Source organism: Perca flavescens, chromosome 14, assembly GCF_004354835.1.
Source record: "Perca flavescens isolate YP-PL-M2 chromosome 14, PFLA_1.0, whole genome shotgun sequence".
NCBI lineage: Eukaryota > Metazoa > Chordata > Actinopteri > Perciformes > Percidae > Perca > Perca flavescens.
The window spans coordinates 21,939,995-21,966,861 of NC_041344.1; the positions used below are offsets into that span (position 1 = coordinate 21,939,995).

The 26,867-nt window shown below is 40.8% G+C and overlaps 1 protein-coding gene across 4 annotated transcripts in view; it reads left to right on the forward strand.

The window, feature by feature from the left end:
- Positions 1-1,068: 1,068 nt before the first annotated feature.
- The window catches only part of rims3 (regulating synaptic membrane exocytosis 3), a 39,957-nt gene continuing 14,158 nt past the window's right edge, over positions 1,069-26,867 (forward strand). The window contains exons 1-3 of one of the 4 annotated variants that reach the window (XM_028598449.1): positions 1,069-1,130; positions 2,067-2,259; positions 17,129-17,453. In XM_028598449.1, the coding sequence (XP_028454250.1) occupies positions 17,189-17,453 (265 nt within the window). In that variant the 5' untranslated portion in view covers positions 1,069-1,130; positions 2,067-2,259; positions 17,129-17,188. Of the gene's footprint in view, positions 1,131-1,239; positions 1,280-1,792; positions 2,260-17,128; positions 17,454-26,867 lie in introns of those variants that run through there. The other 3 variants (XM_028598451.1, XM_028598450.1, XM_028598448.1) reach the window with 3 other exon arrangements.

Consider the following 26,867-nt stretch of genomic DNA (forward strand, 5'->3'; position numbering starts at 1 on the left):
GCCACATGACTACGATGTGTAATTCAATTGACCGTGACCTGACTCCAGCAACATGGACCAGGCATACAGTACACTGTATATGGTGCTTTAATATAGTTAACACACTTTTCCACAGGGGCAATAGGGTTGTTGTCTGTCTTGTTAATTCCCTGTTTAAACTGTATACTGCAGCCGTGTATGTATGTGAGAGCGCTGAACGGATTAATCTTTTGAATTATGACTTCTACTTGTAGCTATTAAAATTTCTCTTTCCTTGCTGGCTTTTCCAGATCAGAATTTTTTATGACATGCAGTACCTAAATGCACATTGTGCTTATTGCTATTACACAGCCATAGTGGTTACTACATCAGCTGTTGACAGCAACAGATGCTCCTACCACCGCTTGAATCCCCTCTAAATACAGAATGCCAGTGAGCTGAATTGGATTCAATGTTGGTATTAATGTTTGATAGGGGCTATTTCCAGATGACCCTCCTTAATGTTGCAGCAGAGAACAAGAATTGATTGTATTGTGCCACAGTGGTTCGCCTATGGGACACAGGGCATTGATCTAAAGCCTGGGATTTATGCCTATTTGAGTGGCTTACCGCATGGATGACTATGGGGCACATATTTCACATGCAGGGCTCTGGGTTTCTGTGTTGCAGATGTTTGGATTCATATTAGGATCAGTGCACCACTCTTCTAACACACTGAAAGTAATAACACACTTTAGTGAGTAAATACTGTCATTACAGAGAATAATGTGTGAGGCCTGGTATGGATCATTTGAACTATAGTGGCACTAAGAGGCTGGGCAGAAAAGTATGTATTAATTAGCCTACATAAATTTATGCTTATGTGTTCGTCAAACTGCAAAACACGTGTCTTGCATGTTGTAGTGTATTTAATACAAATTACGAATATTTTTCATTGAAAATCATGTCTGCTTTTATTTCTTCTTTAAAATTACATGACTTGTGTGGTGATGCAGTGCAAACCGAGCAGGAGAACAATAGTGTAACTGACTTTTCTCAAACGTTTACTTTTATAAAATATAGAAATGAAAAAGCACATTCAAAATATCCTATCCATAAAGTGCGAGCCGAAACACCTTATCCACTCCACCCCAAGTTTGCTTGGCAGCAAGGTTAGAAACGAATGTTGCTAAATCCAATATTCACTCTCGTTTAGCTCCGTTTTTGGTGTTCATACAACTCATGAGGGGAATATCTGGCTCTTTAGCTGCTAACGTTAGTCGATAACTGAGTGTGTCTGTCTGCTGTTTGGTGCTAGCAGGTAGAAAAATACTTGAGAAGTTAAGAGTCAACCAAAACAGTAGCTAACGTTGGCCATAGCTACAGCTAAACAATTAGCTAAAACTCACTAATTAGCTAGCTATACGATAGTCTATATATTATTATTGTTTTACCCACGGACATAGGAAAGCTAACTTCATCTGTCTCTCTGCTTCCAGTTTATTTATGCTAAACGAAGCTAACCGGCTGCTAAATAGCTAGCTAGTAACTAGCTATATTTTAGCTGACGTTAGCTGATAAATTTGAGTGGCATTGATTTTATCTAGCTAACTATCATTAAATAGGTGAATAAAGAATACATTTTCCAAATTTTCAAACAATGTCTTAGACACGTAATTTAAGCTTGACTATTAACTATTAATTTCACTATTTAGCTAGGCTAATTTACTCCGTATTTACAATTACATTTGTGTTTAACCAAACTACCACAAACGGGGTGACTAACAGGTTAGCTAAGCTAATCAAGCCATGACATGCCCATCTGTGGAGTAGATCTAGCTAACGTTTGTTTCTGCCAGGCTTTTTAACGCACGCATCCATGTGCAATTAACCTGGTGACGTGAACCATTTCAGGGCCAAAATCTATCCTGATCCCTCTATCTCTGTCACGGACCGAGGGACAGACCTACAGTATTTATTCACGCTACCCTCACAAGGCCACACGTTGTCGCTGTTTGCCATGCTACTGAAATCAACCAGGCCTAATCTCATATCCCCTTTCCCTTGCCCTCCCTCCTCTCCACCGCTCTCATCTCCTCTCTCCACAGCAGCGCGTCTCTCACCGCTCCTTGGATGCCGTGTGACCAGCAGCACTAAGCGGAGAAACCGTCCAGCAAACCGCCGTCCAGCACAGCCAAAATAAAACCCAAACGATGACCTTCTTACAGATACGACAGAAGAAAACAGTTATTTGACAACTTCCAACACCGCACTTTGCCTTCGCCGCTCCTTGCTGCAACGGTAAGTGATCTGATTCCTTTTTAATTGCAGGGCTCGCAGTGCTCAATTCCTGCACAGGGCAGTGATAGCGCCAGTCGACTCATATTCTGAATAATGCAATTAAAAGCAGATGATCATTGATAAGAAAAGCATGGTTTAAACTGGGCGCAGTCATGTGAATGTGTCTTTATTGTTACAATGTATAGGTCTGTTGTAGAGGCAACTGTGACTATGATTTAGGCTATCAGCTGGGAAGACTTGGTTTCTTCTTTTATACTCTCACCTTTGCAGCATTAAAAGCTTAGCAACGTCAAGATGCCCTTACAGGTCACAGTGTCATGCCTTCTCCTACTTAAGTCAATCTCATTAACTGTTTAAGGGATTTATCTGGTCATATGAGAATAATGCATATTAGGCTTGTAGGAGAGTGATTGTAATGTGACCTAAATAATCAATGTTCTTTTTTTCTTATTCTTTTTAAATTTATATGAGTAACCTATACATGTTTGAACATTTACAAATGTGTTAGTGGATATATGGGAAATGGTCTCTGTTGATTTAGGGATAAAGTTCAGCATGTAAGTGGTCAACTTTGCACTTCTGCTGGTAATCTATATTAGGGTTGCATGGGGTCAAAGGCCTAAAGGTAGCCTACCTCAGGATAAATCAGCTATATTATGCACTGCTACCACTGTTTGATTGCTGTTTGTATGTGTGAGCAAGGGTGACTGTAAAGGGATGGGCAAGGGAATGTGGGGGAGAGAATAAGCATATTTTGAGATGCCTGTCCTCTGCCAGCACTCAGGTCAGGCCAAGTGCATGCTGAGGTGTGAGATTATATCATATGGCCGCACACACAGACACAAACACAACAATGTCCAGATCTTAGCTCAAACTGTGTTCCCCACCTGTGGATGGGAGCAGAAACACGTGATGAGGCTTCGGAGCTTCCCATGTCTTTTTCTAAATCTTACTAAGAAAATCAGTCTGAAAGCTGTTTAATGGTTCTGACATGTGTAATTATTTGTGTTAAGCACATAGTGTGAAGCATAAAGTGAGTACATTAACTGGCACTAAAGAATTGCACCCTCCTTGGCCCGTTTTCAGGAGAAAGAGAATAATTATCCATGTGCTTAACACTTGAAATCCCTGCCTGACTCACACTTGATCCTCTGAATAATCGATTGAGACAGTAAAAGCTGGAAAGAGACAGAACCCTGCCAAGTGGAAAGCCATGTTTATGTATCTAGATTTACACGTAACTTAAAACATAATAAAGAAGCCATTTCCCACAAATTCTGCATTCTATATTAGTAAAAAAAAAATGTCATCCCATTTGACGTTATCAAACAACTGCACCACTCAGCTCACAGGATTGTTTATGAAGTATTCATGCATTTGTTTCACAGTATAGGGCCACATCTGGATGGGTGTGGCTACCATGCAGATTTGAGATGTATGACACACAAGTTCAGAGGGCAGGCAAAACCCTGTCCTTTTGAAATATTCACCAGGGTGAAAAATATGTGTGTGTTTGTGCGTCTACGAGCATGCATTTGAGTCAGATCGTACCATAAGCTGAAAACTCTAAAGGCCAACCTGACCGTTTTTCACTGTATCATCTTCCATCAAAGAGTCTCTGTTCACACGCACGCACACACACACACACACACACACACACACACACACACACACACACACACACACACACACACACACACACACACACAGACATGCTTCTCAAAATTGATAGCTGGAAAGGGCAAAGACAAAGTCCAGTGCAGCACCACAAACACACCCACACACACTCACATATGCACATCTGACCACAGTTCAGACCTGTAGCTGGCAGCTGTTTGAAAACAGCCAAGGGGCAGAGCAGACACTTAGAGTAATCAGCAGGCTTCAGTGTGTGCATCTAGGCACATCTTAATATGTGAGTGTGCGTGTTGTTGTTGCACCATATGTGGTAGGGCTATGTATTGGCAAGAATCTGGCAACACAATACGTATCAACACAACATAAACGTGAACCACTGTCTTACATGAATATTTTTTAACAATAAATTAAAGAAAATTCAATAAAAAAAATTCAATATTGTGTTTTTGAAAATTGATACATCCATCCATCCATCTTTGAAAATTGATACAGTATTGCAAAATAAAATATCGCGATACTCAAGTGTATCGATTTTTTTCTTACACCCCTAGTATGTGGCTGTGTACACTTGTAGACAACCATCTGCGTGGCACAATTTACTGGCCAACTGGTATCATCCAAGAGAGTAGCTTTGATTGGTTGACATGAATGCTTGGTCTGTATCGCGCCTCTCTGGACTGGACTTGCTAATGAGACACTATAGTCTCGTATGAGATTAGTTTTGCACTCAGATCGAATTGCACCCAGAATAATTCAAACGATATGAGATATTATATTTTTGCTTGTATTTTTCATTACACCAAGTCAGGAGATCATCCACTTGAATGCCACTTCACTTTTACCCAAGCCATATTGGACTCTGCAACATCAGTCCTCAGAAATCAATTCCTCTTAATACCTGATATATGCTTAAAGGCTGCTGCAGCAGCAAATGTGATCTCCATCATATGCAAGCCACATGCTTGTTAACCTTGAACTAGGCATGGGCCGGTTACCGTTTTCAAGGTATACCACGGTTTGAAAAAGTTATGGTTTCAAAACCACTAAGATTTTCTGTCATACGGTTCCTAAAGTATGAGCTGTTTTTTGAGTGATGAGTGGTCAAGGAGAGAAACTGCAGTTTAGTAATCCGTCTCCCTGCCAGTGTGTTTAAAAATAAAATACATTGTGTTCAATTTTTTACCCAGAATATCACAATATATGTAGCTATGTTAAGGTAATTGTCAATTTGTGTAGTTTATTAAACCGTAAGACATCCTGGAAGAAATCTGACTTATAAATTACTTTTAAAATTTTCAATTTAGACAAATAATTGCGTATTATGATTCACAATAGGGCTGCACAATATTTCTTTTTATATTGTCATCACGATATCAACTGGCGCAATAAACACATTGCCAAATATATATTGCAAAAGACACTCAGAGATTTTTCGTGTTTGTTGAAAGAAAATAGTAGTAGAAAAACTGCACTTTAAAATGTTAGTCATTCTTTTTTTAATGGTGCTTATTCAATTAAATTTTCTATTTGTTAAAATAAAAGAATGTTGGAAATGGATTTCCTTTTATTTGTTTTAATTTCAACAAGTAATTTGTTGTACTGTATTTAAGCAGAATACTGAAAGCAGCAGAAATGCAGAACACTTTAATATCTGTTTATTTATCGAAGTTATATTGTTATAGCAATATTCAACAATGTTATTGCATATTTTCCTCATATCGTGCAGGCCCATTGTACCAAGAGACTACTATCAGTCCTACAGATCAGCAAAATACTCAAACATGCAAGCAATTCCAAAAATAAGGTCACAAATAAAAGCAAGATGGGACACAAATGGATTAAAAGCCTAAGATAGAAGTCTTAAAAACATAAGCGGGAAGAGAAATAAATGTACAGCTCTTATCTTGTCCTCCCTCAGGATCTGACTACGTTCCAGTGCACACATCCCATCTAGAGGTTTTGCAGTAAATGAGACAGGGAGGCGTGCTTTGCTTGACCCTGGGCCGTGTCCCTACAGGCCTGTTTTAGCACCCACCTCAGCACCGAACATCCCATGCTGTCTAAGCTGGGAATTAGTGACCCAGACATGGTCAGTGTGGTGAGATCCTGTGTGCTACTGCGCCCTGGGCCGGCTACCAGCATCCCAGGTGGGGTAGAGAGATGGGGCAGGGTGGCTGAGGGATAGTGAGAGAGATGTCACTGACCACATTAGTCACCAGAGAAAGCAGGCCATGAGTCAGGAAAGCTCCCAGTCTCATCCATCACGCCCCTCTTAACCCACTTTCCTTCCAGTCCAGCCACTCTGGCTTTTCATTTTTCTGTTTGTTGCTAGCTTTTCATTCCCCTGCTGCTGACAAAGTAACTTTACCCTCCTTTTTTTATTATGATGAAAAGGATAAGAGGGCAAAAAAAGAGACTGGTTCAGTGCTGGACTGGTTGCAGGTTGTGGCAAGAGATGAGAGAAAGAAGAGATTTAGGGCCAACCGTTAGAGTGCAGCAAGGAGAACAGTTACGGAACAGATTTTCTTTTCCCAAATAACTTTTTTCATTTGAAGAAAATTAAATATAAGTTTGTCTAGTCTTTATCACCCAGTGACAATGAAGTTAACGCAGTGTGTCTCGTTATCACACCAGATTCCTCATGGTGGTGAGTAGAGAGAAACCCTGTGAGCTGGTGAGACTGCTGTAGGCTGATAAGTGATGATATGAGAGAGGTCTCGCTTCTCTAAAAGGCTGCTGGCTCAAATCCTGGAAAAATAGGTATTTGATTCACTGCTGAGAGAAAAACATTGTATTGCTAACTCAGCTGTGGAGGGATTAGTGTGGAATGTGGGGGAAGCTGGGGATGCTAAATTGAAATTACAAATGATACGTAATTTGATGGTTATCGATGTGGCTTAATGCCAAAAGTATTTTCATATAATTGTTATATACACAGATACCCACCTACCTCCCAAGTGTGATGGTGAGCTCAGTTTACCTGTCGGTTATTATGCGCAGTATGGTGCAGAAAGAGCCCGCAGGGGGCCAGCTTCCACCAGGAAGGGTCGCACATTCACACCATGGCTTGGTCACAGTTCAGTATATTATGGAACAATTCCAGTTTATTACAACTCAGATTTTATTTACCTTTCCATCAGATCATCATTGTAGCATACCCACCAAGTTAATAGCTGAGGTTTTGGAATACAGCAACATGGCTAACAAGAGGTCTGATAGGGCTTTTACCTCCAAATTAAGTAGTTTAGATAATCTGCATAAATTGTTAGCTTCAGTGCCGACCCGAGCCTTTTGGGGGCCCTAAGCAAAATTTTATTTGGGGGCCCCCCCTCCCACCACGCGGAGTCACCTGTGCTTGACGATTATTGACACAAATACACACTATAATGTTACATTATAAATTAATACAGTGAGGTTATGTATTAATACAGTGACGGTTTATGAACTACTGTCCCCATGGACACAGATGCATAAGGACCCTCCCCCCCTACTCTATTTGTGCAAAAGTGGGTGCAAACCGTGAATGTGATAGATGTGATTTCCTGTATTCTGGTGCATTTTTGGGATGGTCAGTTTCAGAAAGGGCAATACCTAAATTTGTTCAGATTCATAGCCTTTGGCTTTTTGACTTAATAAGGTAGTGACTTCACACAACTACTTGGGCTTCAGGGCCAAACAACACGTTCAATCCCACAGGACTTCATGTTCTCTATTTATCCTGATAGGGATGCATATTTAGATTTTTTGTCCTGACCGATAGCCCGCCCGTGTTAACCGCTTATTAACCGTTAACAATCAGCCGACTAAGTCCAAGTCCACCCTTCTGGGAGAGTTAGCAACCACATCAATTAGTTTAGCTGCGTGCTTGTCAGCTGTGGGTTTGCCGGACATACACTGTGTTAGTAGGAAGTAGGGCTGGGCGATATGCCCTCAAAAAAATCCCTGATTTTTTTCACAAAAAATCTGATTCATGATTTAAATCAATTCTTCCCCCCTACTTAAAATCAATCTGCAGATGACAAATAAATGACAAGATCACACATACACATACACACACACACACACACACACACACACACACACACACACACACACACACACACACACACACACACACACACACACACACGGGACATGTATACCATTATGATTATTCATGCCAATTTTATGCAAATTCATTTGAGTGTTTTCCCTACCATTGTATTGGGGGGGCGCCCTCGGTAAAAGAATGACAAAATCATATGCTATGTATTCAACAAATTATATAATTATGCTATCAACAACAACTAAACGGATGCATGAAATAAAGCTGTTTTCACACATACAGGTAATTCACTTCTCTTCCTCAGTAAAAGTTCAATTCATTTTGACTTTAGTTGTTTAGTAGTTTGACTTGCTCCTGTTTTCACCTGTTGCTGAATAACGTACATTAACATGCCATGGTCTCATGAGTGTAGCATACCTGTAGCAAGCTCCATCGTAGTAACTAGCGGTAAAAAAAAAAAAGAAAAACATTGAAGAGGAGCTCCGTGCTATAAAGCGGCAATTGCTAGTTGTTTAAGCTGCTACAGACCTCTGTCACAGCTCGGTCGTATCAGCGGGTTAATGGCGCGTTTTAGTAGATGTGTTGAGCTGCAACCGAGTTCCTCAACAGCTGACGGTGCTCCATGGTGCTCCGTCCAATACTCGCTCCGTCAGGTCAGCGGTAGTTCGTGCTTCAGTTATTCGAGAATAGGTGACTTTGAGCTGGGTAAAGAGCACCATGTGTTGCCGGTCATTTCGGCGGAGATTACGGTTAAGTAAGTAATGAAACGACTAGTTAAGAAAATAACTAATATTAGCTGCTGTCACTGCCATGTTGTTTGTGTATCTCCATGGCAAACGCGCGGGGGGAGGGCTGGGCCCATTCTGAACTACGGGAGCGCAGATGGGACCGTCGGCGAATGTTAAGGAGAAAAAACAACACTCGATTGGGGGCCCCCTGGTGGCCTGAGGGCCCCATGCAGCCGCTTAATTCGCTTATGCCTCGGGCCGGCTCTGGTTAGCTTGCTCTACACTGCCTTGCATTGTTTGACCGCTCATGATTTTTTGCACAGCATTTCACAATCAGATTTTGTTGTAGTAATGGTGCTGTCTTCCCAGATCTCTGGAGTAACTTAGGTGACTACCATATTTTCATAACCCTATTAATGCAAAACCTATGAAAATAAGACCCAAGTTGTAAAACACCATAATGCACTTTTAACGGATAATGTTTTTAGTATGATAACAAATGTTAGCACTGTAAAATAATCAATAACAAGCAAATTTTGTGTTCAAATTCCAAAATGTTAGCATGCTAACTACCACACAAATATGTCAATTAGCGTTAAAGTGTTGAAACCATGTCTAATGTTATTGTATACTAACAAAAATAAGCTTCCTAAGTTTTACATTTAAGCTACACACAACAAATGTTAGCACTGTAAAATGTTATTTTTATTGAGAAAAGATGTTCGTAAAAAGTAGACCTATAAAAACTGCCATATTAACACAACACCATCATTCACAGAAATAGCCTGCTAAGGTGTTAGCCATGCTTTTTGTGCTCCTTCATTTTTGCTGAGTGGATGCAGGTAAACACAACCAGTAGCAGTTCTAGCGCCACTGGTAATTCTAGTATGCATTATTATTATCAAAAACATGTACAAGGTTCTCCAGGCAGTGCCCTTGATCAAGGCACTGGCTCAGATCTGGAGTTGGTCCCCGGGTGCTGTCATTGGCTGCCCACTGCTCCCTTGAGGGATGGGTTAAATGCAGAGAATGAATTTCGCTACATGTACGTGTATGTGACAAATAAAGTACCTTTACCTTTACCTCTTTTTTTTAAATACGTTAGTACTATGATCCATTCTGTTTTAATGACAAATGGTCTTTAACTGTTATTTACCTTCTGATTAGAAGACATCTTATCCATCTGTTCATTTATTGTTTATCACTGGCCACAGGTATGTGCTGCACATTTTAATTAAGCATTTCAATGCTATATTATAATTATTATTTTTTTAACAAGATCTAATTTGGCCCTTTAATTGTAGCTATGATGGAGAAAATGTAAACCTTTGCTTCCCTGCCATGGCTGATTCAGCATGATCCAGGCAATTTGTGTGAAAACATGGTGTGACGGATCAAAATGATGTCTGCCATCACAAGGTGATGTAGAGGGAGTGACTCAATGACTCCCCTCATTAAAGATTTTATTGGATAAAAAAATGTGATTGTGCCAATGTGAGAGGCAAAGCGAAAGCTCCTTATGAACTCCTTTTTCTGTTCATTTCACGGCTGTTAGCATTTGATTCAAGTGTGTGTGTGTGTGTGTGTGTGTTTGTGTGTGTGTGTTGTGTGTGTGTGTGTGTGTGTGTGTGTGTGTGTGTGTGTGTGTGTGTGTGTGTGTGTGTGTGTGCAAGGAATAATATGAAATGAAATGGGAAACTTGAATATCTTATGGGGTTGTGGGCAATCTGGTCAGTTTTTGTCTGATACACTGTACTCTCGGTCAATGCGACACTGAAGAAATTGAATCTGTGTCAGAGCAGAGTGTTTAACAGAAGTCTTCAATGTGAATCAGTGTCAACGGCCCCTGTCATTCAATATTTCGTCTCTTTCTTCTGCCACGCTCTGGCACGTACATTCAGTACGGCATATGTGTGTTTGCACCACGCTGGGTTTCTCTGTATGTAATCCATTTGGCTCTCAGTGGTCCTACAGCCTGGCACTCTTTACTCCGTGTGTGTGTGTGTGTGTGTGTGTGTGTGTGTGTGTGTGTGTGTGTGTGTGTGTGTGTGTGTGTGTGTGTGTGTGTGTGTGTGTGTGTGTGTGTGTGTGTGTGTGTGTGTGTGTGTGTGTGTGTGTGCGCAAAGCCAGCCTTCTGTCTTCTCGCCTCAAGTGACCCCTTATGATCAGAGAGATACATCAGCCACACACAAACACGGCACCAGGCCCAACACAATGGCAGCCGGGCCAACACATACAGTACATTATCATAACCTGGGAAGTTGCCATGGTAGCCTCAACACAAAGTGCATTACAGCTCATGCCTGTCCTGCCTGTTTGTCAAGAATTTATTTTTCTCTTGCACTCATTGCACATCGCATTTACACAACATGTCTGGGATGTAAAATGTAACAAAGAAAATCTGCATTTATGCAGTTTCATAAATGTTGTAGCAACATATAAGTAACATACAATGATACCTTCACTAAAGCCGCCTACACATGATAGGCAGCAAAACATTGATACATTGATTTCCTAAAGAGAGAGCGGATTGGCCACTTTGCACTACGCTCAAAGTTCAAATTATTTCAACTTTGACCTAGTTGCCGCTGACCTTTCGAAAGCGCAACCAATGAGATAACCGCATGTTGTTACCTAGCAACGGGAAATAGCTTCCTTGCCACCCTTGTTGACGAATACCTGCGCTGCGCTTTGCTCTCTGCGCAAATCGCTTATCATGTATCTTTTTAAACTCAGTTTTTTATCATTTTGGTCATCATCCTTCTTAATATGTACATTATGTACTGTATCCTATAGTTCAGATTGTGATACCAATTACTAGGGATTGACCGATACTGTTTTTTCAGGGCCGATACCGATTATTAGTAGTTATTGAAACAGATATTTGGAACCGATACAGTGAAAATGAAAATCTTTAAGTCAAAATTAAGATTTTGGAATGTTACAAACTCCAACACAAAACTTTGTTTAAATGCTTTAAGCAATTATTTAATCAATTAGAAACTGTTAACATAATTCACAGTAAAAGATAGTCAGATGGTGTTGTGGGCGGGACATTAAGTCAGACTCAGAGGTGAGTGAAACCGAAGCAGAAAGAAGACACAGAGCTGTAGCGGAGCCAAAGTAGCACACTTTTTAATTAATTAACTTTATCGCTTATCATGCAAATATAACGCCAATACAGATAATCTGCAAATTGCCAAAAAATGGCCCGATAATTGGCCAGGGTCTATAATCGGTCTATCCCTACCAATTACCTGGAAAAAACGAGGGAAGCACACTTATAATTTTCCGTTTGAATAATATAAGCTCGTAAAAATTAGTTTAAAAATACTCTTATGTTTCAGCCAGGATGGCCTTTATCAAATTAAGAGTGATGCACCGCAATTCATGGTAAACGCTTGTTGTTGACATTCTGATAACCACACGTGGTAACGTAATAGTCTAGACAGATCTTAGTCAGTAGGATAACATGCTGATTATTTGCCATTTAAATGTCTGATGGCATTTCACCAATGAATGACCAGTGCATTGCTGATGGATATGTATCTTCTCTGCTAGCTATGATTCAGCTCACTCTACTGTCCCACATGGGAAATTTGGCATGCAGCAGCCAAAAACGCTTGGCAAAGACACATCAAAACACCAAACACACAAAAAAAATAATTAGAAAAAGTAACACAATAGTAAAAGCAGTGAGTGGAGGCAATAAGTAAAAACAAATTAAAAAAAGAGGCAAAAAACATTGAATAAGAACAAGTTTAAAAAAGTCAATAGAAAAACTGTTTAGTGATTCAAATGTATGTTGATATTTATTAGCATTACTCACCTCAGCTTTATATTGATTACTTTCTGACAAGACACTCTAGACCTACAGTATATCTTTACTATGTACTTTGCAGCTAAATTGTAGGTTAATTAAATGACTGGCAGTGGCAATGTGGCCTTCATATGAGAGCAACTTTAAAGAGACCATTAATAGATCGCCAAGCCATATCTAATTACCAGGTTGTGACTTTTGTGTTTATAGGAGAAGCTGAAATGAGAGGCCACATTTTTATGTTTGCGTTTTATGGTCTTCTACGCTGTAGCTTGCCAACAGAGATTTTTGCTTGACAGTTGGTGTATTGACAGTATTTTGTCATTTATACAAAATCTAATGCCGTTTTTGGGGTTCTGATTTGTAAATTGTTAAAGAAATAGTTAGACATTTTGAAAAATGTGCTCATGCATTTTCTTACTGAGAGCTACATGAGAGGATTGGCAACACCACTCTCATATCTGTCTGTTGAAGCTGCAGCCAGTTAGCTTAGCTTAGCACAAAGACTAGAACCCAGGAAACAGCTAGCCTGGCTCTGTACGAGGGTAAAGGAATCTGCCTGCCTACCTCTCAAGCTCAGGAACAGGTTTGTTGAATACTGTTTAAATGGCCACAAAACCGAGTAACCGAGTGTGTCTTGGAATGTGTGTGCATTGGAGGACTTAGCTGATGTTCTGCTGACACACTGCTAGCGCTACGCCTCCTGTTTAGACATGGTGTAACGCTCATAAAAATTCAGAGGCCAGATCGTACACAGCAGGGGTTGGTGTTGGGTGGAGACAGGTGGTGTCGAGGTGCTGAGGAGGGGCTGATAGCCACCAGGCTGGGTGGAGGGGGACGATTAGCTGACGGGAGGAGAAATAAATGACCTCTGAGATGAGAAGTTAGAGAGCACAGAGACATATTGCAGGGGAGCTGTCTGGCACAGAGATGAAGATAGATGGTCTCCAGGTTATACTTTTAGGCCCAGCAAAACACAGTGTGGGGACAGGTACATAGTGGCATCTTCATCAACAGAGTTAACACCACATGCAGATTTCTCTTTATTTTCCCTTAATATTGACAAGGGTACACACAGAGGCACTGTACCTGCATCCGGCGCCTAGCGGCGGCAAAGATAATTGTGATTGGATTAAAGAAATGCCAATGAACCAGAGCACGTTTTTCTCCTATCCCAGAATGTTGTGTGGACTTCCTCCGCAGCGCTGTGGAGGAAGGTCTGGCAACTACAACCAAATAGGTCATTTGTCAGTGCAGTTAAAAATGATCATTACTGAAAAAATACGATCACCCACCATCTCCTGGCTCTAGCGGCATAGTAAACTGTAAGCAAATAAGCGTATTTCAAAATGTTGAACTATTTCTCTAACTAGATTAATATCTGCATGTCAAACTCACAACTAAGCAAGTAACACTTTATTTCTTCGGCTATGAAACCAACACAGTTACCATTGTCACTTGTCCAATGTCACTTGTCACAATGTCACAATGTCAGTGTAGATGTCCTCGGAGCAAAACATATATACAGTGCACTTAAGTTCACCTTGTTTTACTTTGAAACAATGTCTTACGCCAGCTAGACACACACACACACACACACACACACACACACACACACACACACACACACACACACACACACACACACACACACACACACACACACACAGACAGACAGACGGAGGTTCTCATCATTAAAGGGTAACTTCAGTATTTTTCAACCTGGACCCTATTTTCCAATGTTTTTGTGTCTAAGGCCTTTTTCACACCTACTATATACCTACATGTTTGTTTGCTTTGGTCCGAATCAGTTGATGAGTTCGTAAACTTGGAGCGGTTTCCCCTTGGTTCGGTTTCGTTTGACACCTGGAAAAATCTAAGTGTACCAAAATACGTCCTTACAAATCACGTTCACTCCGCTTATTGGTCAGATGTGTCTGGGGCGGGAGCAAGAAAGTAAATACAGGAAGAAGATCCTGTGTTCTGGACTAGTGCATATTTCTTGCATCTCCATGGTCAAACCAGCTCATTTAAATAATCAGACATTGTTTCGCGAGCGATGTTACTACGTATGCTCAGGTCACCGAGACTTCGCTCTGCTCGACCGGTGTCTGTGTCCAACTTTAGCGGCGGCTGGTTTGACCACGCAGATGCGAGTGACGGACAGCTAGCTTGACTGCTGTCTATTTCTGTGAGAGAAACATTCAAGCTGCTACAGTTTGCTGCTCTGCCACATTACAGATTGCAACAGGACTACAGGAGCCGTTTAGCTCAGACTTGTGGAGTACACATCCAGTAGTCAGCGGTCCGATCCCATTCTCACCACAAACAAACCGCTCCAGAGTTTGTTTGAAAGCATACCACCTCTTCAAGCAGGTCACATACGCTTGGTTGGTCCACTTTTGGTACGCATCCCAGTGCGATTGCTGCGTTCTTACCTGCCCAAACGAACCGCACCAAGGGGAAAAAACAACTCTAGTGCGATTCAACCGAACTAAACGAGGCAGGTGTGAAAGCGCCCTAAGTGACTGATAGGAACAACAATCTTTAAAATTGTTCCAGTGAAAGCTGAATTATTCTGTTTGTAAAACACGATCCCTCTTGCAGCCTTCTCTAACCCTCCCCTATTCATTTTATTGTTTCCAGTTAATGGGCAATTTCGCACTTACAATTTACGTCCACTAAAAGTACTTGTGTGTTTTACAACATTATGGAATGGATCCCTACAGAGGTCAACCTTTTTGGTAAAGAGTAAGATCCTTTTTGTTTAATACAAAACCGCTTCGAAATCGCCATCACACCAGACTCCATTTAAATAAACAGTAATTTTATCGTTCTAAAACACGATTCATTCAAAGTCGACAGAAACCAAACAGAAACCACAAATCAAAAGCCGTCTTGGTCTGTCTATCCTTTCTTTCTGTTCCAACCATCACCACTCTGGTTTGGTTGAAATAAACCCTTAATTCACTCATGTGAAAAGATGCTGGCTCTATACACGCTAAAAGTATTGTTTATTTAAATGGAGTCTGGTGAGTTTGGAGTTGGCAATTTCAGGGCTGTTTCTGGTTAAACAAAAAGGTCTATCTAAACAAGGTGAAAACTTAGGCGTCACATTCATTGTCTCAACAGGAAACATTGATTCTAACTTGTAGGGATCATCTATCTATAAATTGCAGGAACGTCTGTCTGTCTGTCTGTCTGTGTGGGTGTTATGCGCATATCTCTAGAACCGTTAGTCCAATGGATTTCAAACTTGCCTTTACAAAAAAAATGATAAAAAAGCCATAGTATAGTATGTCGAAGATAGCCATAGTATAGTACATCGAAAAAAGGCATCAAAAATGTTTTTTTCAAGGTTGGCGGGAAGACAACACAAGGGTTAAAGCATGTAAACAACCAGAGCTAGACTTGTGGCATCAACTCAATTTTGTAAGGCACTTTAAGAAGGTTCTGAGACAGCAAAAGACGGCGTTGCTGTATTTTCTGTGTAAAAAAACAAACAGGAGAAGAAGACAAAAAAATTATTGCAGGGACTGTAATGATAAAGCAGGTGGAAAGAGAAGTTATATGGAAAAGTAGAAAAGAAGGAGAAATATTAATAAAGATAGAGCGAAAGTACGATGTTGGCCACAGTGCATCTACATATTTAATGTGCCCTTGGGCTGTCGGTTTAGCCTCAGTATAATCTCTCTAAAGTTAGGAGAGAGAAAAGTAAAAGAGTAAAAGAGAGGAGAGCTATATTCTGTGATGGAGATGCAGAAGGATAATAGTCATTTTTTCACAGAAGACATTTTGACATTGTCACATTAGGAGAAGCAAAGTTGCAAATAATAAAATGAATGCTGGCGGCTTCAGTTTCAGGGTCCTGTTATTGTGCATGCTGTCACACTGTCATGCCATGTCATGTCACTAGTAACACCTATGCTTTTCCTACTATATCAAAATATCTGCCGTGAAAAAAGGCCTGTTGTAAGAGTTGTACCTCTGTGTGTGCATCAGTTAGTTATTACAAAGTTTATCAAAGTATAGCCAAGGTGTGCGCACACACCCACTAGGATCCTCCCAGGATTCAGCCAACCAGTGGTGACTTGAGCTGCAGAGTTTATCATGTGTCACTGTTTAAGGTCAGACACAGAATAAGATTCCAAAAACACACACAAGACAAATACCAGCTGACAAGGTCACCCCTCAACAGCAGGCCAGCCCTGACATTTGTGTGCGTGTGTGACTGGAGATATTTCTTAACTCACTTGAACAGTCTGCTGCCATCTGCACTGTCCTCATCTGCTGACCTTTGTGTTCTTTGTTTTCTCAGTTTGCAAAACTGTTGGAGATCAAAAAGACTTGTCAGAGCTTTTCACTTTTTATTTGTCTTTTGTGGGGTAGGAAGTCATTTTTGCTGCCTCTGCAATTAGTTTCAATTTATTGAAAACCAAACCAAAATTTAAACTGTGTCCTTCAGCCTCTGGGAGCTACTGCATCTGTAAGACAAGTTATTTCGGTGTATTTCAACACCAGAGACACTGCACATTAAGATGTCCTTTATTTGAGCTGTCCCACCATAACATCTCCTCTCTACTTTTACCCTCACCTTAACGTCTGTTTTTTTTTTCCTCTTTCATTTTCACTCCTCAGCCCCGCTCCAACTTTAAGGCCCTCCTCCCCAGCCTATCGGCCCTCCAGTCCAGCAGGACCATGATGCTTAGTAGCTCTGTGGAGGTGCCCAGCCCGGGCGGGCTGAGCGGCCTTAGCGGGCTGAGCGCAGCAGCTCGGAATGTGGTGCGTTCCTCCAGCATCTCTGGGGCCATGTACAACCTGGAGAAGAGTCCCGGCAGCAGGGGCCCGGACTCCACGTCATTGGCTGGCAACAAGAAGCGGCGCTCCAGTCTGGGCGCCAAGATGGTGGCCATTGTGGGGTTGTCCCAGTGGAGTAGGAGCACACAACAGCTCAACCAACAAGGTCAGTTTACAGTTTGAAATGATTCCGTTGGATGTAAACTCTTTAAATTAAGCTTCACTGTCAGTGTCTGTCTCATTCTCATTTTCCTTAACATGACTTTTGAGGCCACATTAAATACTTTCTATCACTAGATATTTTTCTTTTTTTGAAGATAGAATTTTGAATATGTTAGACATTTAATAACCAAACTACGACGGCTTATCAAGGCCAGTCCTTCCAGAAAAATGAAGATTTTTTGTGTGATTGTTGCAGGCAAAAATCCTTGCAGGTTATTATGTAATTTTATGCAATGAAATTGCGAGAACTTGCAAAAATTGCGGGAACTTGCAAAAACTGCAGTTTAATGAAAAAGAGAACAAAAAGTGATTCCCCCAACACCCTGCTTTTTGATGATGTTCACTTCATAACGTTCCCATGGCAACAGGGGAAAATGGCTGCTCTTGAGTGAAGTAAACGCAAAATTTTTCAACTTTCTGCTAAGATAAATGTGACAGCAGGGATTATGAAATCATGCAAGCCCCGCATATTTTGCGCGGAAATCGACAATTTATACGGCGAAAGTGCGGCATATTTGAAAAAATGCGGCCCCCATATAAATATGCGGACTTTGGCTGATTATGCATTGAATTATGCGATTGCATAATCACGTTTTTCTGGAGTGACTGATTGTAGGAAAATAATGAATAATTACAAAGCTGGGGAGGGGGGTAATATTCAGAGATTAACGTTGTAAATTTACGAGAGAAAAAAATTGGATATTCTCTGAGATTAAAGTCGTAAATTGGGAAAAAGTTGGAAAAATAGTTTGTTTTTCAGGAAACCACACTGCAGTGGATGGCCTAATCAAGTTAATCTTTGCAATCAGATTTAGCAATAAGGAAATACTAGTGATTTTAGCCCAGAATCAACATATTATTATAAACATCCGGACATTGAAGAGACTGAATTGTGCTCCAACCGAGTTTGTGCTATTTTGGGTAGTTTTTGCTATAATAGCTTGCAGGCGCTAGGAAGGGTTCTTTTCAACGTGCAAATATCAACACTTCTCTGGTGCCATAACTACTGTAAGGCCCTTTCTTTCCTTTGGTGACTCTCTTTACAGCCACCTGAAGGCAGCAGGTATCTGTTCCCTCTGCATCTCTAACTGCAGTAATGATGTCACTGTCAAGCCAATTACGCACAGCAGATGCGCTGGTTACATTTTGTGCAACCAGCATCAGACTGTACTACTTAATCTACACAGTTTGTTCTGCGTGGTGTGTGGGAGACTGACACAGTTGACTGAAAACAGTTTACACAGCTCAATGAAAAAATTGTGAATCACTTAAAACTTCTCGCTCCGTTTATAACTCCCTCAGGACCGTCCGTTCCTGCGGCAGTGTTTCACCCAGTGTCCCCAGCCTTAACACCGGGTAACGAGGTAACAGCTGTACACATCCTCTTGTTTTAGGCTGGCCTGTAGCTCCACACGGTTTATTATAATAGCCTACAGGTTGCCTATGTGTGCTTGTGTATTGCTAGAGGTTGTTCAGGTTCAAAACTAAAGTTCAAGTAAAGATTTCATTTGACAATAATTTCCGTCAGTGCGTCACGAAGGGGAGAGCTTCTCTGTGATTGAAGGGTTGTGAAAGTAGTGAATGTAATAAGCCACGATAGCCACAGCCTCTAATGCACCCACCTATAATAATGCCTTCTTTCTGATCCAACCTCATACCCAAGTTTGCCACAGGTGTACGACAAGGAAGCCTGGCTACGAAATTACAGAAAGTGCGTTTGGCACACTGCTGACGCACTTGGCCGGGCGCACCTGATCTGGCTGCGCCGCTGGTTAATAGAGTTACCATGAGCAGTAGTGGTAGTGTGCGCATCCCCACCGGTGAGGTGCAGGGCAAAAAGGGGCTGGATACAACTGATGAATTGCCTGAGGAAGACCCAGCAGGGTTGAAACGTTGCAGCACAATAAACGTATTAGCTGAGTGCGGGCATCTCATTATTTTCAATAATAGAGTTACCATACCATAACTCCCTGTTTTTTCGCCACAGCGCAATGGACAGATAAGGATATCACTGGTTACATCTACAGTACAGGCAATTCAAATGGGATTTGTAGTACGACGGATCATCACTGCAGGCATAATAATACACCGCAAGCAGCGGTGGCGTCTGTGGTGTGATGAGGTTGATCCAACCTCGCAAAGTGAACCGATGCGGTTGCTTGACAATTTTTTTTTATTTTTTGTTAATCTGTGACTTTAATCTCAGAGTATTTTTCTCGCAAATGTATCACTTTAATTTCAGAGAATTCTGAGAGAATTTATTCTCGTAAATTTATGACTTTAATTTTAATCTCGTAAAGTCTGACTTTTTTCACCGCCGGCTCCTTAATATTTTTGTCCCTAATACAATGTAGTACCCTCCTGGCTCGGCTTTAACATTTAAATTACTGTTCATGCCTTTAAAAATATTAAATGTTTTCCTGATGCAGTTAAATTGAAACGGATGCAAACACTGGCCTAACAGAACAGGGATTGTTTCAGTGTATACACAATAACATTACCATAATCCCCTCCAGTGGGTATTTGATGCACTACCTCAGTTAAATTACCTGTAATATCTAATTCAACAAGCTCTCACTGGCTTTATATTTTGTGGTATTACCAGTGTAATGAGCCTTTTTAAAAGCCTGCAACACTATTGTGTCTGAAATGGCAGTAGCAGCTAGTATGTATGGTGGCTGTATGGCAATGATAGCAGTGCTCTGTTGTAGTATGGGTCCTGTGGGGTATAATTACACATACTGTGCAGCTGCAACAAAAGTGTTTCTAGTTTTGCGCCACAGCAGAGGACACAAACCCAGTCACTTCTGGTGGGAAGTAGGAAAAACATGTGGCATATGGCTGAGAGGCAGGGGACACAACTCACTTCAATGCAGTTGAAAACTTCCTTCATTCTTCTGTCAGTGATGTTGTCCATCTCCCCACACCCAACAACAAAAATGTCAATTAGTCCAAGACTTATTTCAGTTGCGGTTCGAAAGAAAAATATATACTATCATTGTAAGCTTATACCACCATGTTTTCTATAAGACATAATTTGACTCTTAATTTCACACATATTTAACAAAATATAGCAAACTTAGCACACATATATATTATTTGGTGTCTTAATAGCTGCACGAGATATATGCCTGAACCAAATAAACAAAAAGTAAAACCAAAAAAACAAAATATAAAGATTGGTAAAGTTATGATTGAGATCAGAAAATATCTCCTCGGAGAATAAGTCTTAAGAATCTAACAAAGCAAAGTTCAGTACTAACTTTCAATACAGTTTTTGCGACTTAATGCTAAGGACATAATTTCCTAGTGGGACCTCAATGTGTAAGGAATGGTATCTGTCCCATCAGCCAAAGTAGCTCTATCCTCTTTTTAATGCTCTGAACGTCCAGGCAGGTTGGCTTTCTCTATTACTCTCGGCAATGACAGCTGTGAATTTACGTGTGAACAGCAGAGGAATTTGGATGAAAATGAAATAAAAAGTTTACTTAATACATGTTCCATATGGCTAATGGGCAATGTGCACAGGAACACACAAATAGGGCCCTATCTTGCACCAGGCGCAGCGCAAAGCCCAACGCAAGTGTCTTTGCTAGTTTAAGGCTGACCCAATTGTCAATTTCCCGTCCAGCGCCCACGTCGTTTAAATAGCAAATGCGCCTGCGCCCATAGGCGTGCTGGTCTTACAGGGAGGTGTGTTCAGGTGAATTATTGCCGTATTGCTATCTTGAGGCAACGGGAAGTGATCACGCCATTGACCAACAAAAACCTGGTCTAAAGTCAATAACGCATTTCTTAGTTATTTTAACAGCGCATTTGTAAAATGCGCGCCTAGGCTCGTGCACAGCTTGCACACACTATGCTTGTTACACACACACACAGGGACGCACAGCAGCAGCACACAAACATGCAAAAAAATGTAATAAAAGTATTACAATGTGAAATAGTATTATAATATGATCTGCTCGCGTGCTTTCACTCCACGCACAAGCAGATCAGTTTCTTCTCCTGAAAATCTCTCCTTCCTGCTTAGCAAATCTGCCATCATAATAGCAATGCGCCATGGTACAAACGCGCCTGGCTTTTTAAGGGAATGGGAGATGACACTACGATTGGTTTATTGCATGTGTACATGCATATGCCCAAAACACACCGATGATTAATGAAGACACTAAGTACAACCCTTTTTACCCTTTTTTCCACTGTTAAACTAACAAAAGTGGATTCGTACACGCCCTAAACGCAGTTGCACCAGGCGCTTCACGCCGTGCACTTAGATTGCTAAAATAGGGCCCATACAGTCATTCACATGCCCGAACACACACACACACACACACACACACCTAAATCCTGTATCATTATCTTGTTTCATTAACTGTTTTTGACTCCCATCACTGATATGTCTGTTGCTTCAGTACTCAACACACACACACACACTCTATGCTCAGTGCACTGAGGCACAGCTGACACTGACGCAGGGAGAGCTGTCAATATTTTCACCACAGGGGCTTTCATGTCTCTGTGTTCGTGGTGATGAGGAGAGCACAACGGAGGGGAAAGTGTGGATGAGTAGCCTAGGAGTGGCTGACGATGTAGAGAAGAGGAAGGGGAGACGAGGGGTGTGTCTAAATTTAGATGTTTTCAGCTGCCAGAGGAACACATTGCATCTGGAACAAAATCACAGTATCGTGCACCGCTCCTTCCTCTTCCATCTATACCACATCTTGTTATAGCTGTATCATCTTCAGCTCCTGGATGATAGTTTCCTTGGCAAATTTGGGAAAAAGAGAGCACTGGTATTGGATATGGACTTGTTATTGGCAGAACCTTAGTTTAGGTATCGGTATTGCGGGAGGAAAAGTGGGATTAGTTCATCCATATTTGAAATAATCTCAGGTAGGCTGAAAAAAAAAGTTTAATTTGATTTAGGTGTAAATTAAATCCCAATCCAGGTATTTTCCGTGAATACTTTTACATTACATCTACCCAACATAAATATTATGTCACTGTTCAAATGGGAATTGGCCGTTTCCTCACAACTTTACAAGGCTGAGCCTGGAAATCTATTCCTGGAGATAAACAAGGCTATTTACTCAATGGCGAAGAGAGGCTGAAATGGGCAACATTAATCTGTTGTTTTCCCTACCTCATAATTCACACCAACTAGAGGCAAAACAATGGCTGCATATAAGTAGTTGGGTGACCCACACAGACAGACAGACAGATGAACAGAGTGATATGCAGACATTCCTCCTCGCCCGTAGAGTTCAAATAAGGTCCTCTACCTGTTCCTTCCTGGAGGTTGTTAATGGCCCAATCTGGTCAGCTGTCATTGCTCTATGTTCTGAGTGACACGTGCACTGATTTACTGATGGGGCAGGTCGGCCCAGTAGCCTTCCCCCTGCTTCGCTTGGTTGGTTGCCTAATAGCCGATAAGCCATTGGTTGATTGGTCCCCAGAGAAGCTGTGGAAGTAAGTCATTTAGACTTTGGATGCAGAAATGGGAAAAAAAATATATGGAATACATTCCGCAAAAGAAGAGATAAACTAACCATATGTCTTGTAGCCATTGATTAATTGATTGATATTGAATAACTTGCTGTTGTATATTATGGTGGTTGCAAAGTGAACCTTGTGGAGAAATGAGTCTCCACAAAATCTCTTGAATGCCATTATTGTTTTTTTTTTGTCATTACTCTAAATGTATTGCACCCATGTTATGACTTTTTAGATAAGATCATAAGCAGTCCTCTTGTGACTAAATAATAAGATGTATTATGGATGACTCAATAGAATGAATGGAGAGGTAAAAAGAGAGTGAGTGAACAATGAGGCAGCTGATAGAGACACAAAGATGTAAAAAAGACAAAGTAAATGGAGACAGTGGGTTAATATGTCAGCGTCTCACCATTAAAGCGCTATTAGGAAGTAATGTGATTATGGTGTTGTTATTTTGTCAGAGTTCCTGCAGGGTATGTTCTAGCCGTAATTCATTTTGTGAATTGGATCCAGTCAATTTACAACTATCAGCAGAATATGTCCCGGTAAGCTCTTGCAACCATGGAAGTGTTTTTTTGTAGACTTGTCTGAGCAAGAATTGCATTTTATTTTTTAAATAGACTAGAAGTGTTGCATCTTTTGGAAAATGAAACTTTGAAAAGGAGAATGACTGTTTTTCTACTTCTTAATGCAACCGTTATCTCTTCTCAGATATTAAAGCCTTTCTCATTGGAGGTTCTTAGTGGGCTTTAAACTTTTCACAACTTTGGTGTCCAATAGTCTGGTCTTTTACAGTTATAGTCCTCATTAGAGGCCATACATTGAAAATATTTGTAACAAAGCTAAAATGAAAACAAACTATTGCTCACTTACTTAATCCTGGCATAAATCTACAATGAACTCCTTCCATCCTTCCTAATCCCACTGTACAACAATTGTAATTAAATTGTAAATTGTAAGGTTTGCAAAAAGAATATAACATCTAAACATCTAAAGAGCAATGTTATAACCATCTTTTCACATCCAATATCCAACTAAAAAAATGTGATTTTGGTTTTTGGTGTCGTCCCTCAACGCCCTACTTTTTCCTTGCAAGGGTTGCATATTGCAAATTTGTTAAATTCTGCACACACGCTGAAGAATTTCCAAACAGCTGACATGTTGCAGGTTAATTCACGAGGTTCCCTACATGTGCGAGAATAGTGCGGACACGTGCTTCACACCGCGAGTGGGTACGCGGGACACACGGCGGAAAAGTTGAGAGAAAGGAAGACTGTGCTGTCGTGTCCATGTGTGCGTGCGTCCTTGAGAACTGTTACTCGTATAACTTATGTTGTCAGTTAATTGTTCATTGGCATGAAATCGGCATATGTCAGACTGACCTGCTGATCGCCGGTCATCGCCGAGCATGTGAAAACCGGCCAATTCCGGTCACCGGCCAGTCTATTGGTGCATCTCTAATTATTTTAGTAATCGAGTATTCTACCGATTATTCAGATAAGAAATACTTTTGTTTTATTGAAGAGCAATATACAATAGTTTGGTTTAATTTTCGGAAAAAGCAACATTGTTATTGCCTACATTGCTTACAATATCATCTATCAAAAAACTAAACATATTAAGCGCATTTAAGTGCCATATTACATTGTTTTTAAAGAAAACATTTTCTGAAATGCAATAACAACCTCAAACTAAGGCATACATTAAACATACATAAACATTACTATTAGTTGTGCAACTTAACTTTCAGAAGTTTCAACCTGGGACTGATCTGTATATAGGCTTATAAGTATATATAAGTTATAGGGGGGTGTCTAACTGTGTGTCAATCACTGCTCAGGCACACGCATTTCAAATAGTTGCAAATAGGTTTCGGTTTCCTCCCCTTCCCCCTTCTTCACACTCACTCTATCATGCACAGCTCTCCCTTGTGGGGGGAGGAGCTTAGGGGACCGTTTGAGCTTTAGCAGAAACAGGGGAGAGACAGAGAAGTTGTCGATGTTCAAATGTTTTGGCTAAGTCCTGGATCTTCACAATCCTACCTACAGCACCTTTAAGTTGTCAAAGTTAGGTTGATTACAGCATCAAAGAATAGAGATGTAGGCTAAAGAACAAACCCTATGAACGTGAACACACGTAGAACAGTGGATCTCAAATTTCTTTCAATAATGTACCTCCTTTGAAATATTTTTTCAGCCCAGAACCCCCTGAACAGCTGCACCCTTTTAGGCTAAACAACAACCTAACTGAAAAACACTTAAATGCTAGCCAACATTTCAAATATTTGGAATCCATTACTAAATTAATTAGTTATTGTAGTATAATTATTTTAGGAATTACGCATAAAAAATCTCCCGTACCCCCTGCAGTATTAAAAAGTACCCCAGAAACACTGGCATAGAAGATTAGGATAGATATATTTCTTAATGTTGTATCAACACTTTTTAGTACACTTTCACAAAACTGGTGTTGTTTAAGGTGTGGTCCATATTTAAATCCTTTGATTAAGGCTGCTCTCATGCATTTCTACAAATAAGGACTGTATGTGTATGGTTTTCTTCCATAATGTAACTCATGTTTCCTTATGTAATTCCAGTTCCAGCCCTGACTCCCACCGTGTCATTGCCTTGTTATTCTGGGTTTTGTAACAGGCGAGTGTTGAGCATGGCATTTTGGTTCTGTCTGTTCTATTTTTTACCTGCTATTATTGGTGTTGGTGAGGAGAAAGCATGCGTGCACACACACACATTCTCTCTCTCTCACACACACACACACACACACACACACACACACACACACACACACAAACAGTTTTCCAGGTTTAATGGGTGAGTCACTCCTCTGCTGAACAGTCTTATCTCCTGAGCAGGTTCATCCATGGCTGTAAAAAGAGGGCCAGCAGAGCGTCTCTTAGCACACCTTCAGTCTGCACGGACGGACGCGGCTTGCAGAGAAACAAGCACCTCTGATGAGACGCAGTGCACCGGGAGAGTTAGATTAAAGGAAACCAGGCGTGGATGTGTGTCTGTTTGTGTGTGTTTTTGGTGAGCGTCCCAGTGAAAGGCTTCAACTCCACGTGTGTTTGGCTGGTGCACATTTACACTAGATCACCTCACTCTTTTCTGCTCCATTTAGCTCTCTCGACCCACACAACACCCATCCTTTTTTATTTTCTCATCCTCTCTTTACAATTCCTTTTAAATATTCTTCATTTAAATCCTACTGTATTCGCATGTTTATTTCTGTGCTGCTGAAATAAACCAGAGACACAGAAAAGAAACAGAGATGGAAATGATGTGACCAGCTTTAGATAGCCTTAGCATCTCTTGGGATTCTGTCATTGACAATCATGGCGTTCACAGTGTTTTAGAGTTTTCTGTCTTTAGCTGCCCACAGTTCTGGTTATTACTGATAAACAAAGAGCAGTGCTTATAATGTGCAACTCTGACAGGATAATGTTTAGCTGAAGCTCTGCTTTGATCAGTTTGCCTAAACTACAGTGTACATAAAAAGTCTTTGTAGTTTCCTAAATCCCTGCAATGTGAACATTGTGCTCCCCCACATTGAGATAGCTGTGCAGGACAGGCTGATGAGAGGCAGATGGGAGATAGCTACGGATAACATTTTAACATAACATTTCAAGATTTGCAGTTTAGTACTTGGGGTGTTTTTCGGGGTGACTCACGCATGCCCTACTTCTAGCTCTGTTTCTGAGTCCCAGCTAGGAAACACACTTTAGGAATTTTGGCAGAGACATTTTGGAAAGCTTACAGTGATCAGATCCTTCCAGGCAAAATTCACCCCGTAAAGGGAATTCTTACATATAAAGACAGCTCACAAAATACTTTTAAACAAAATG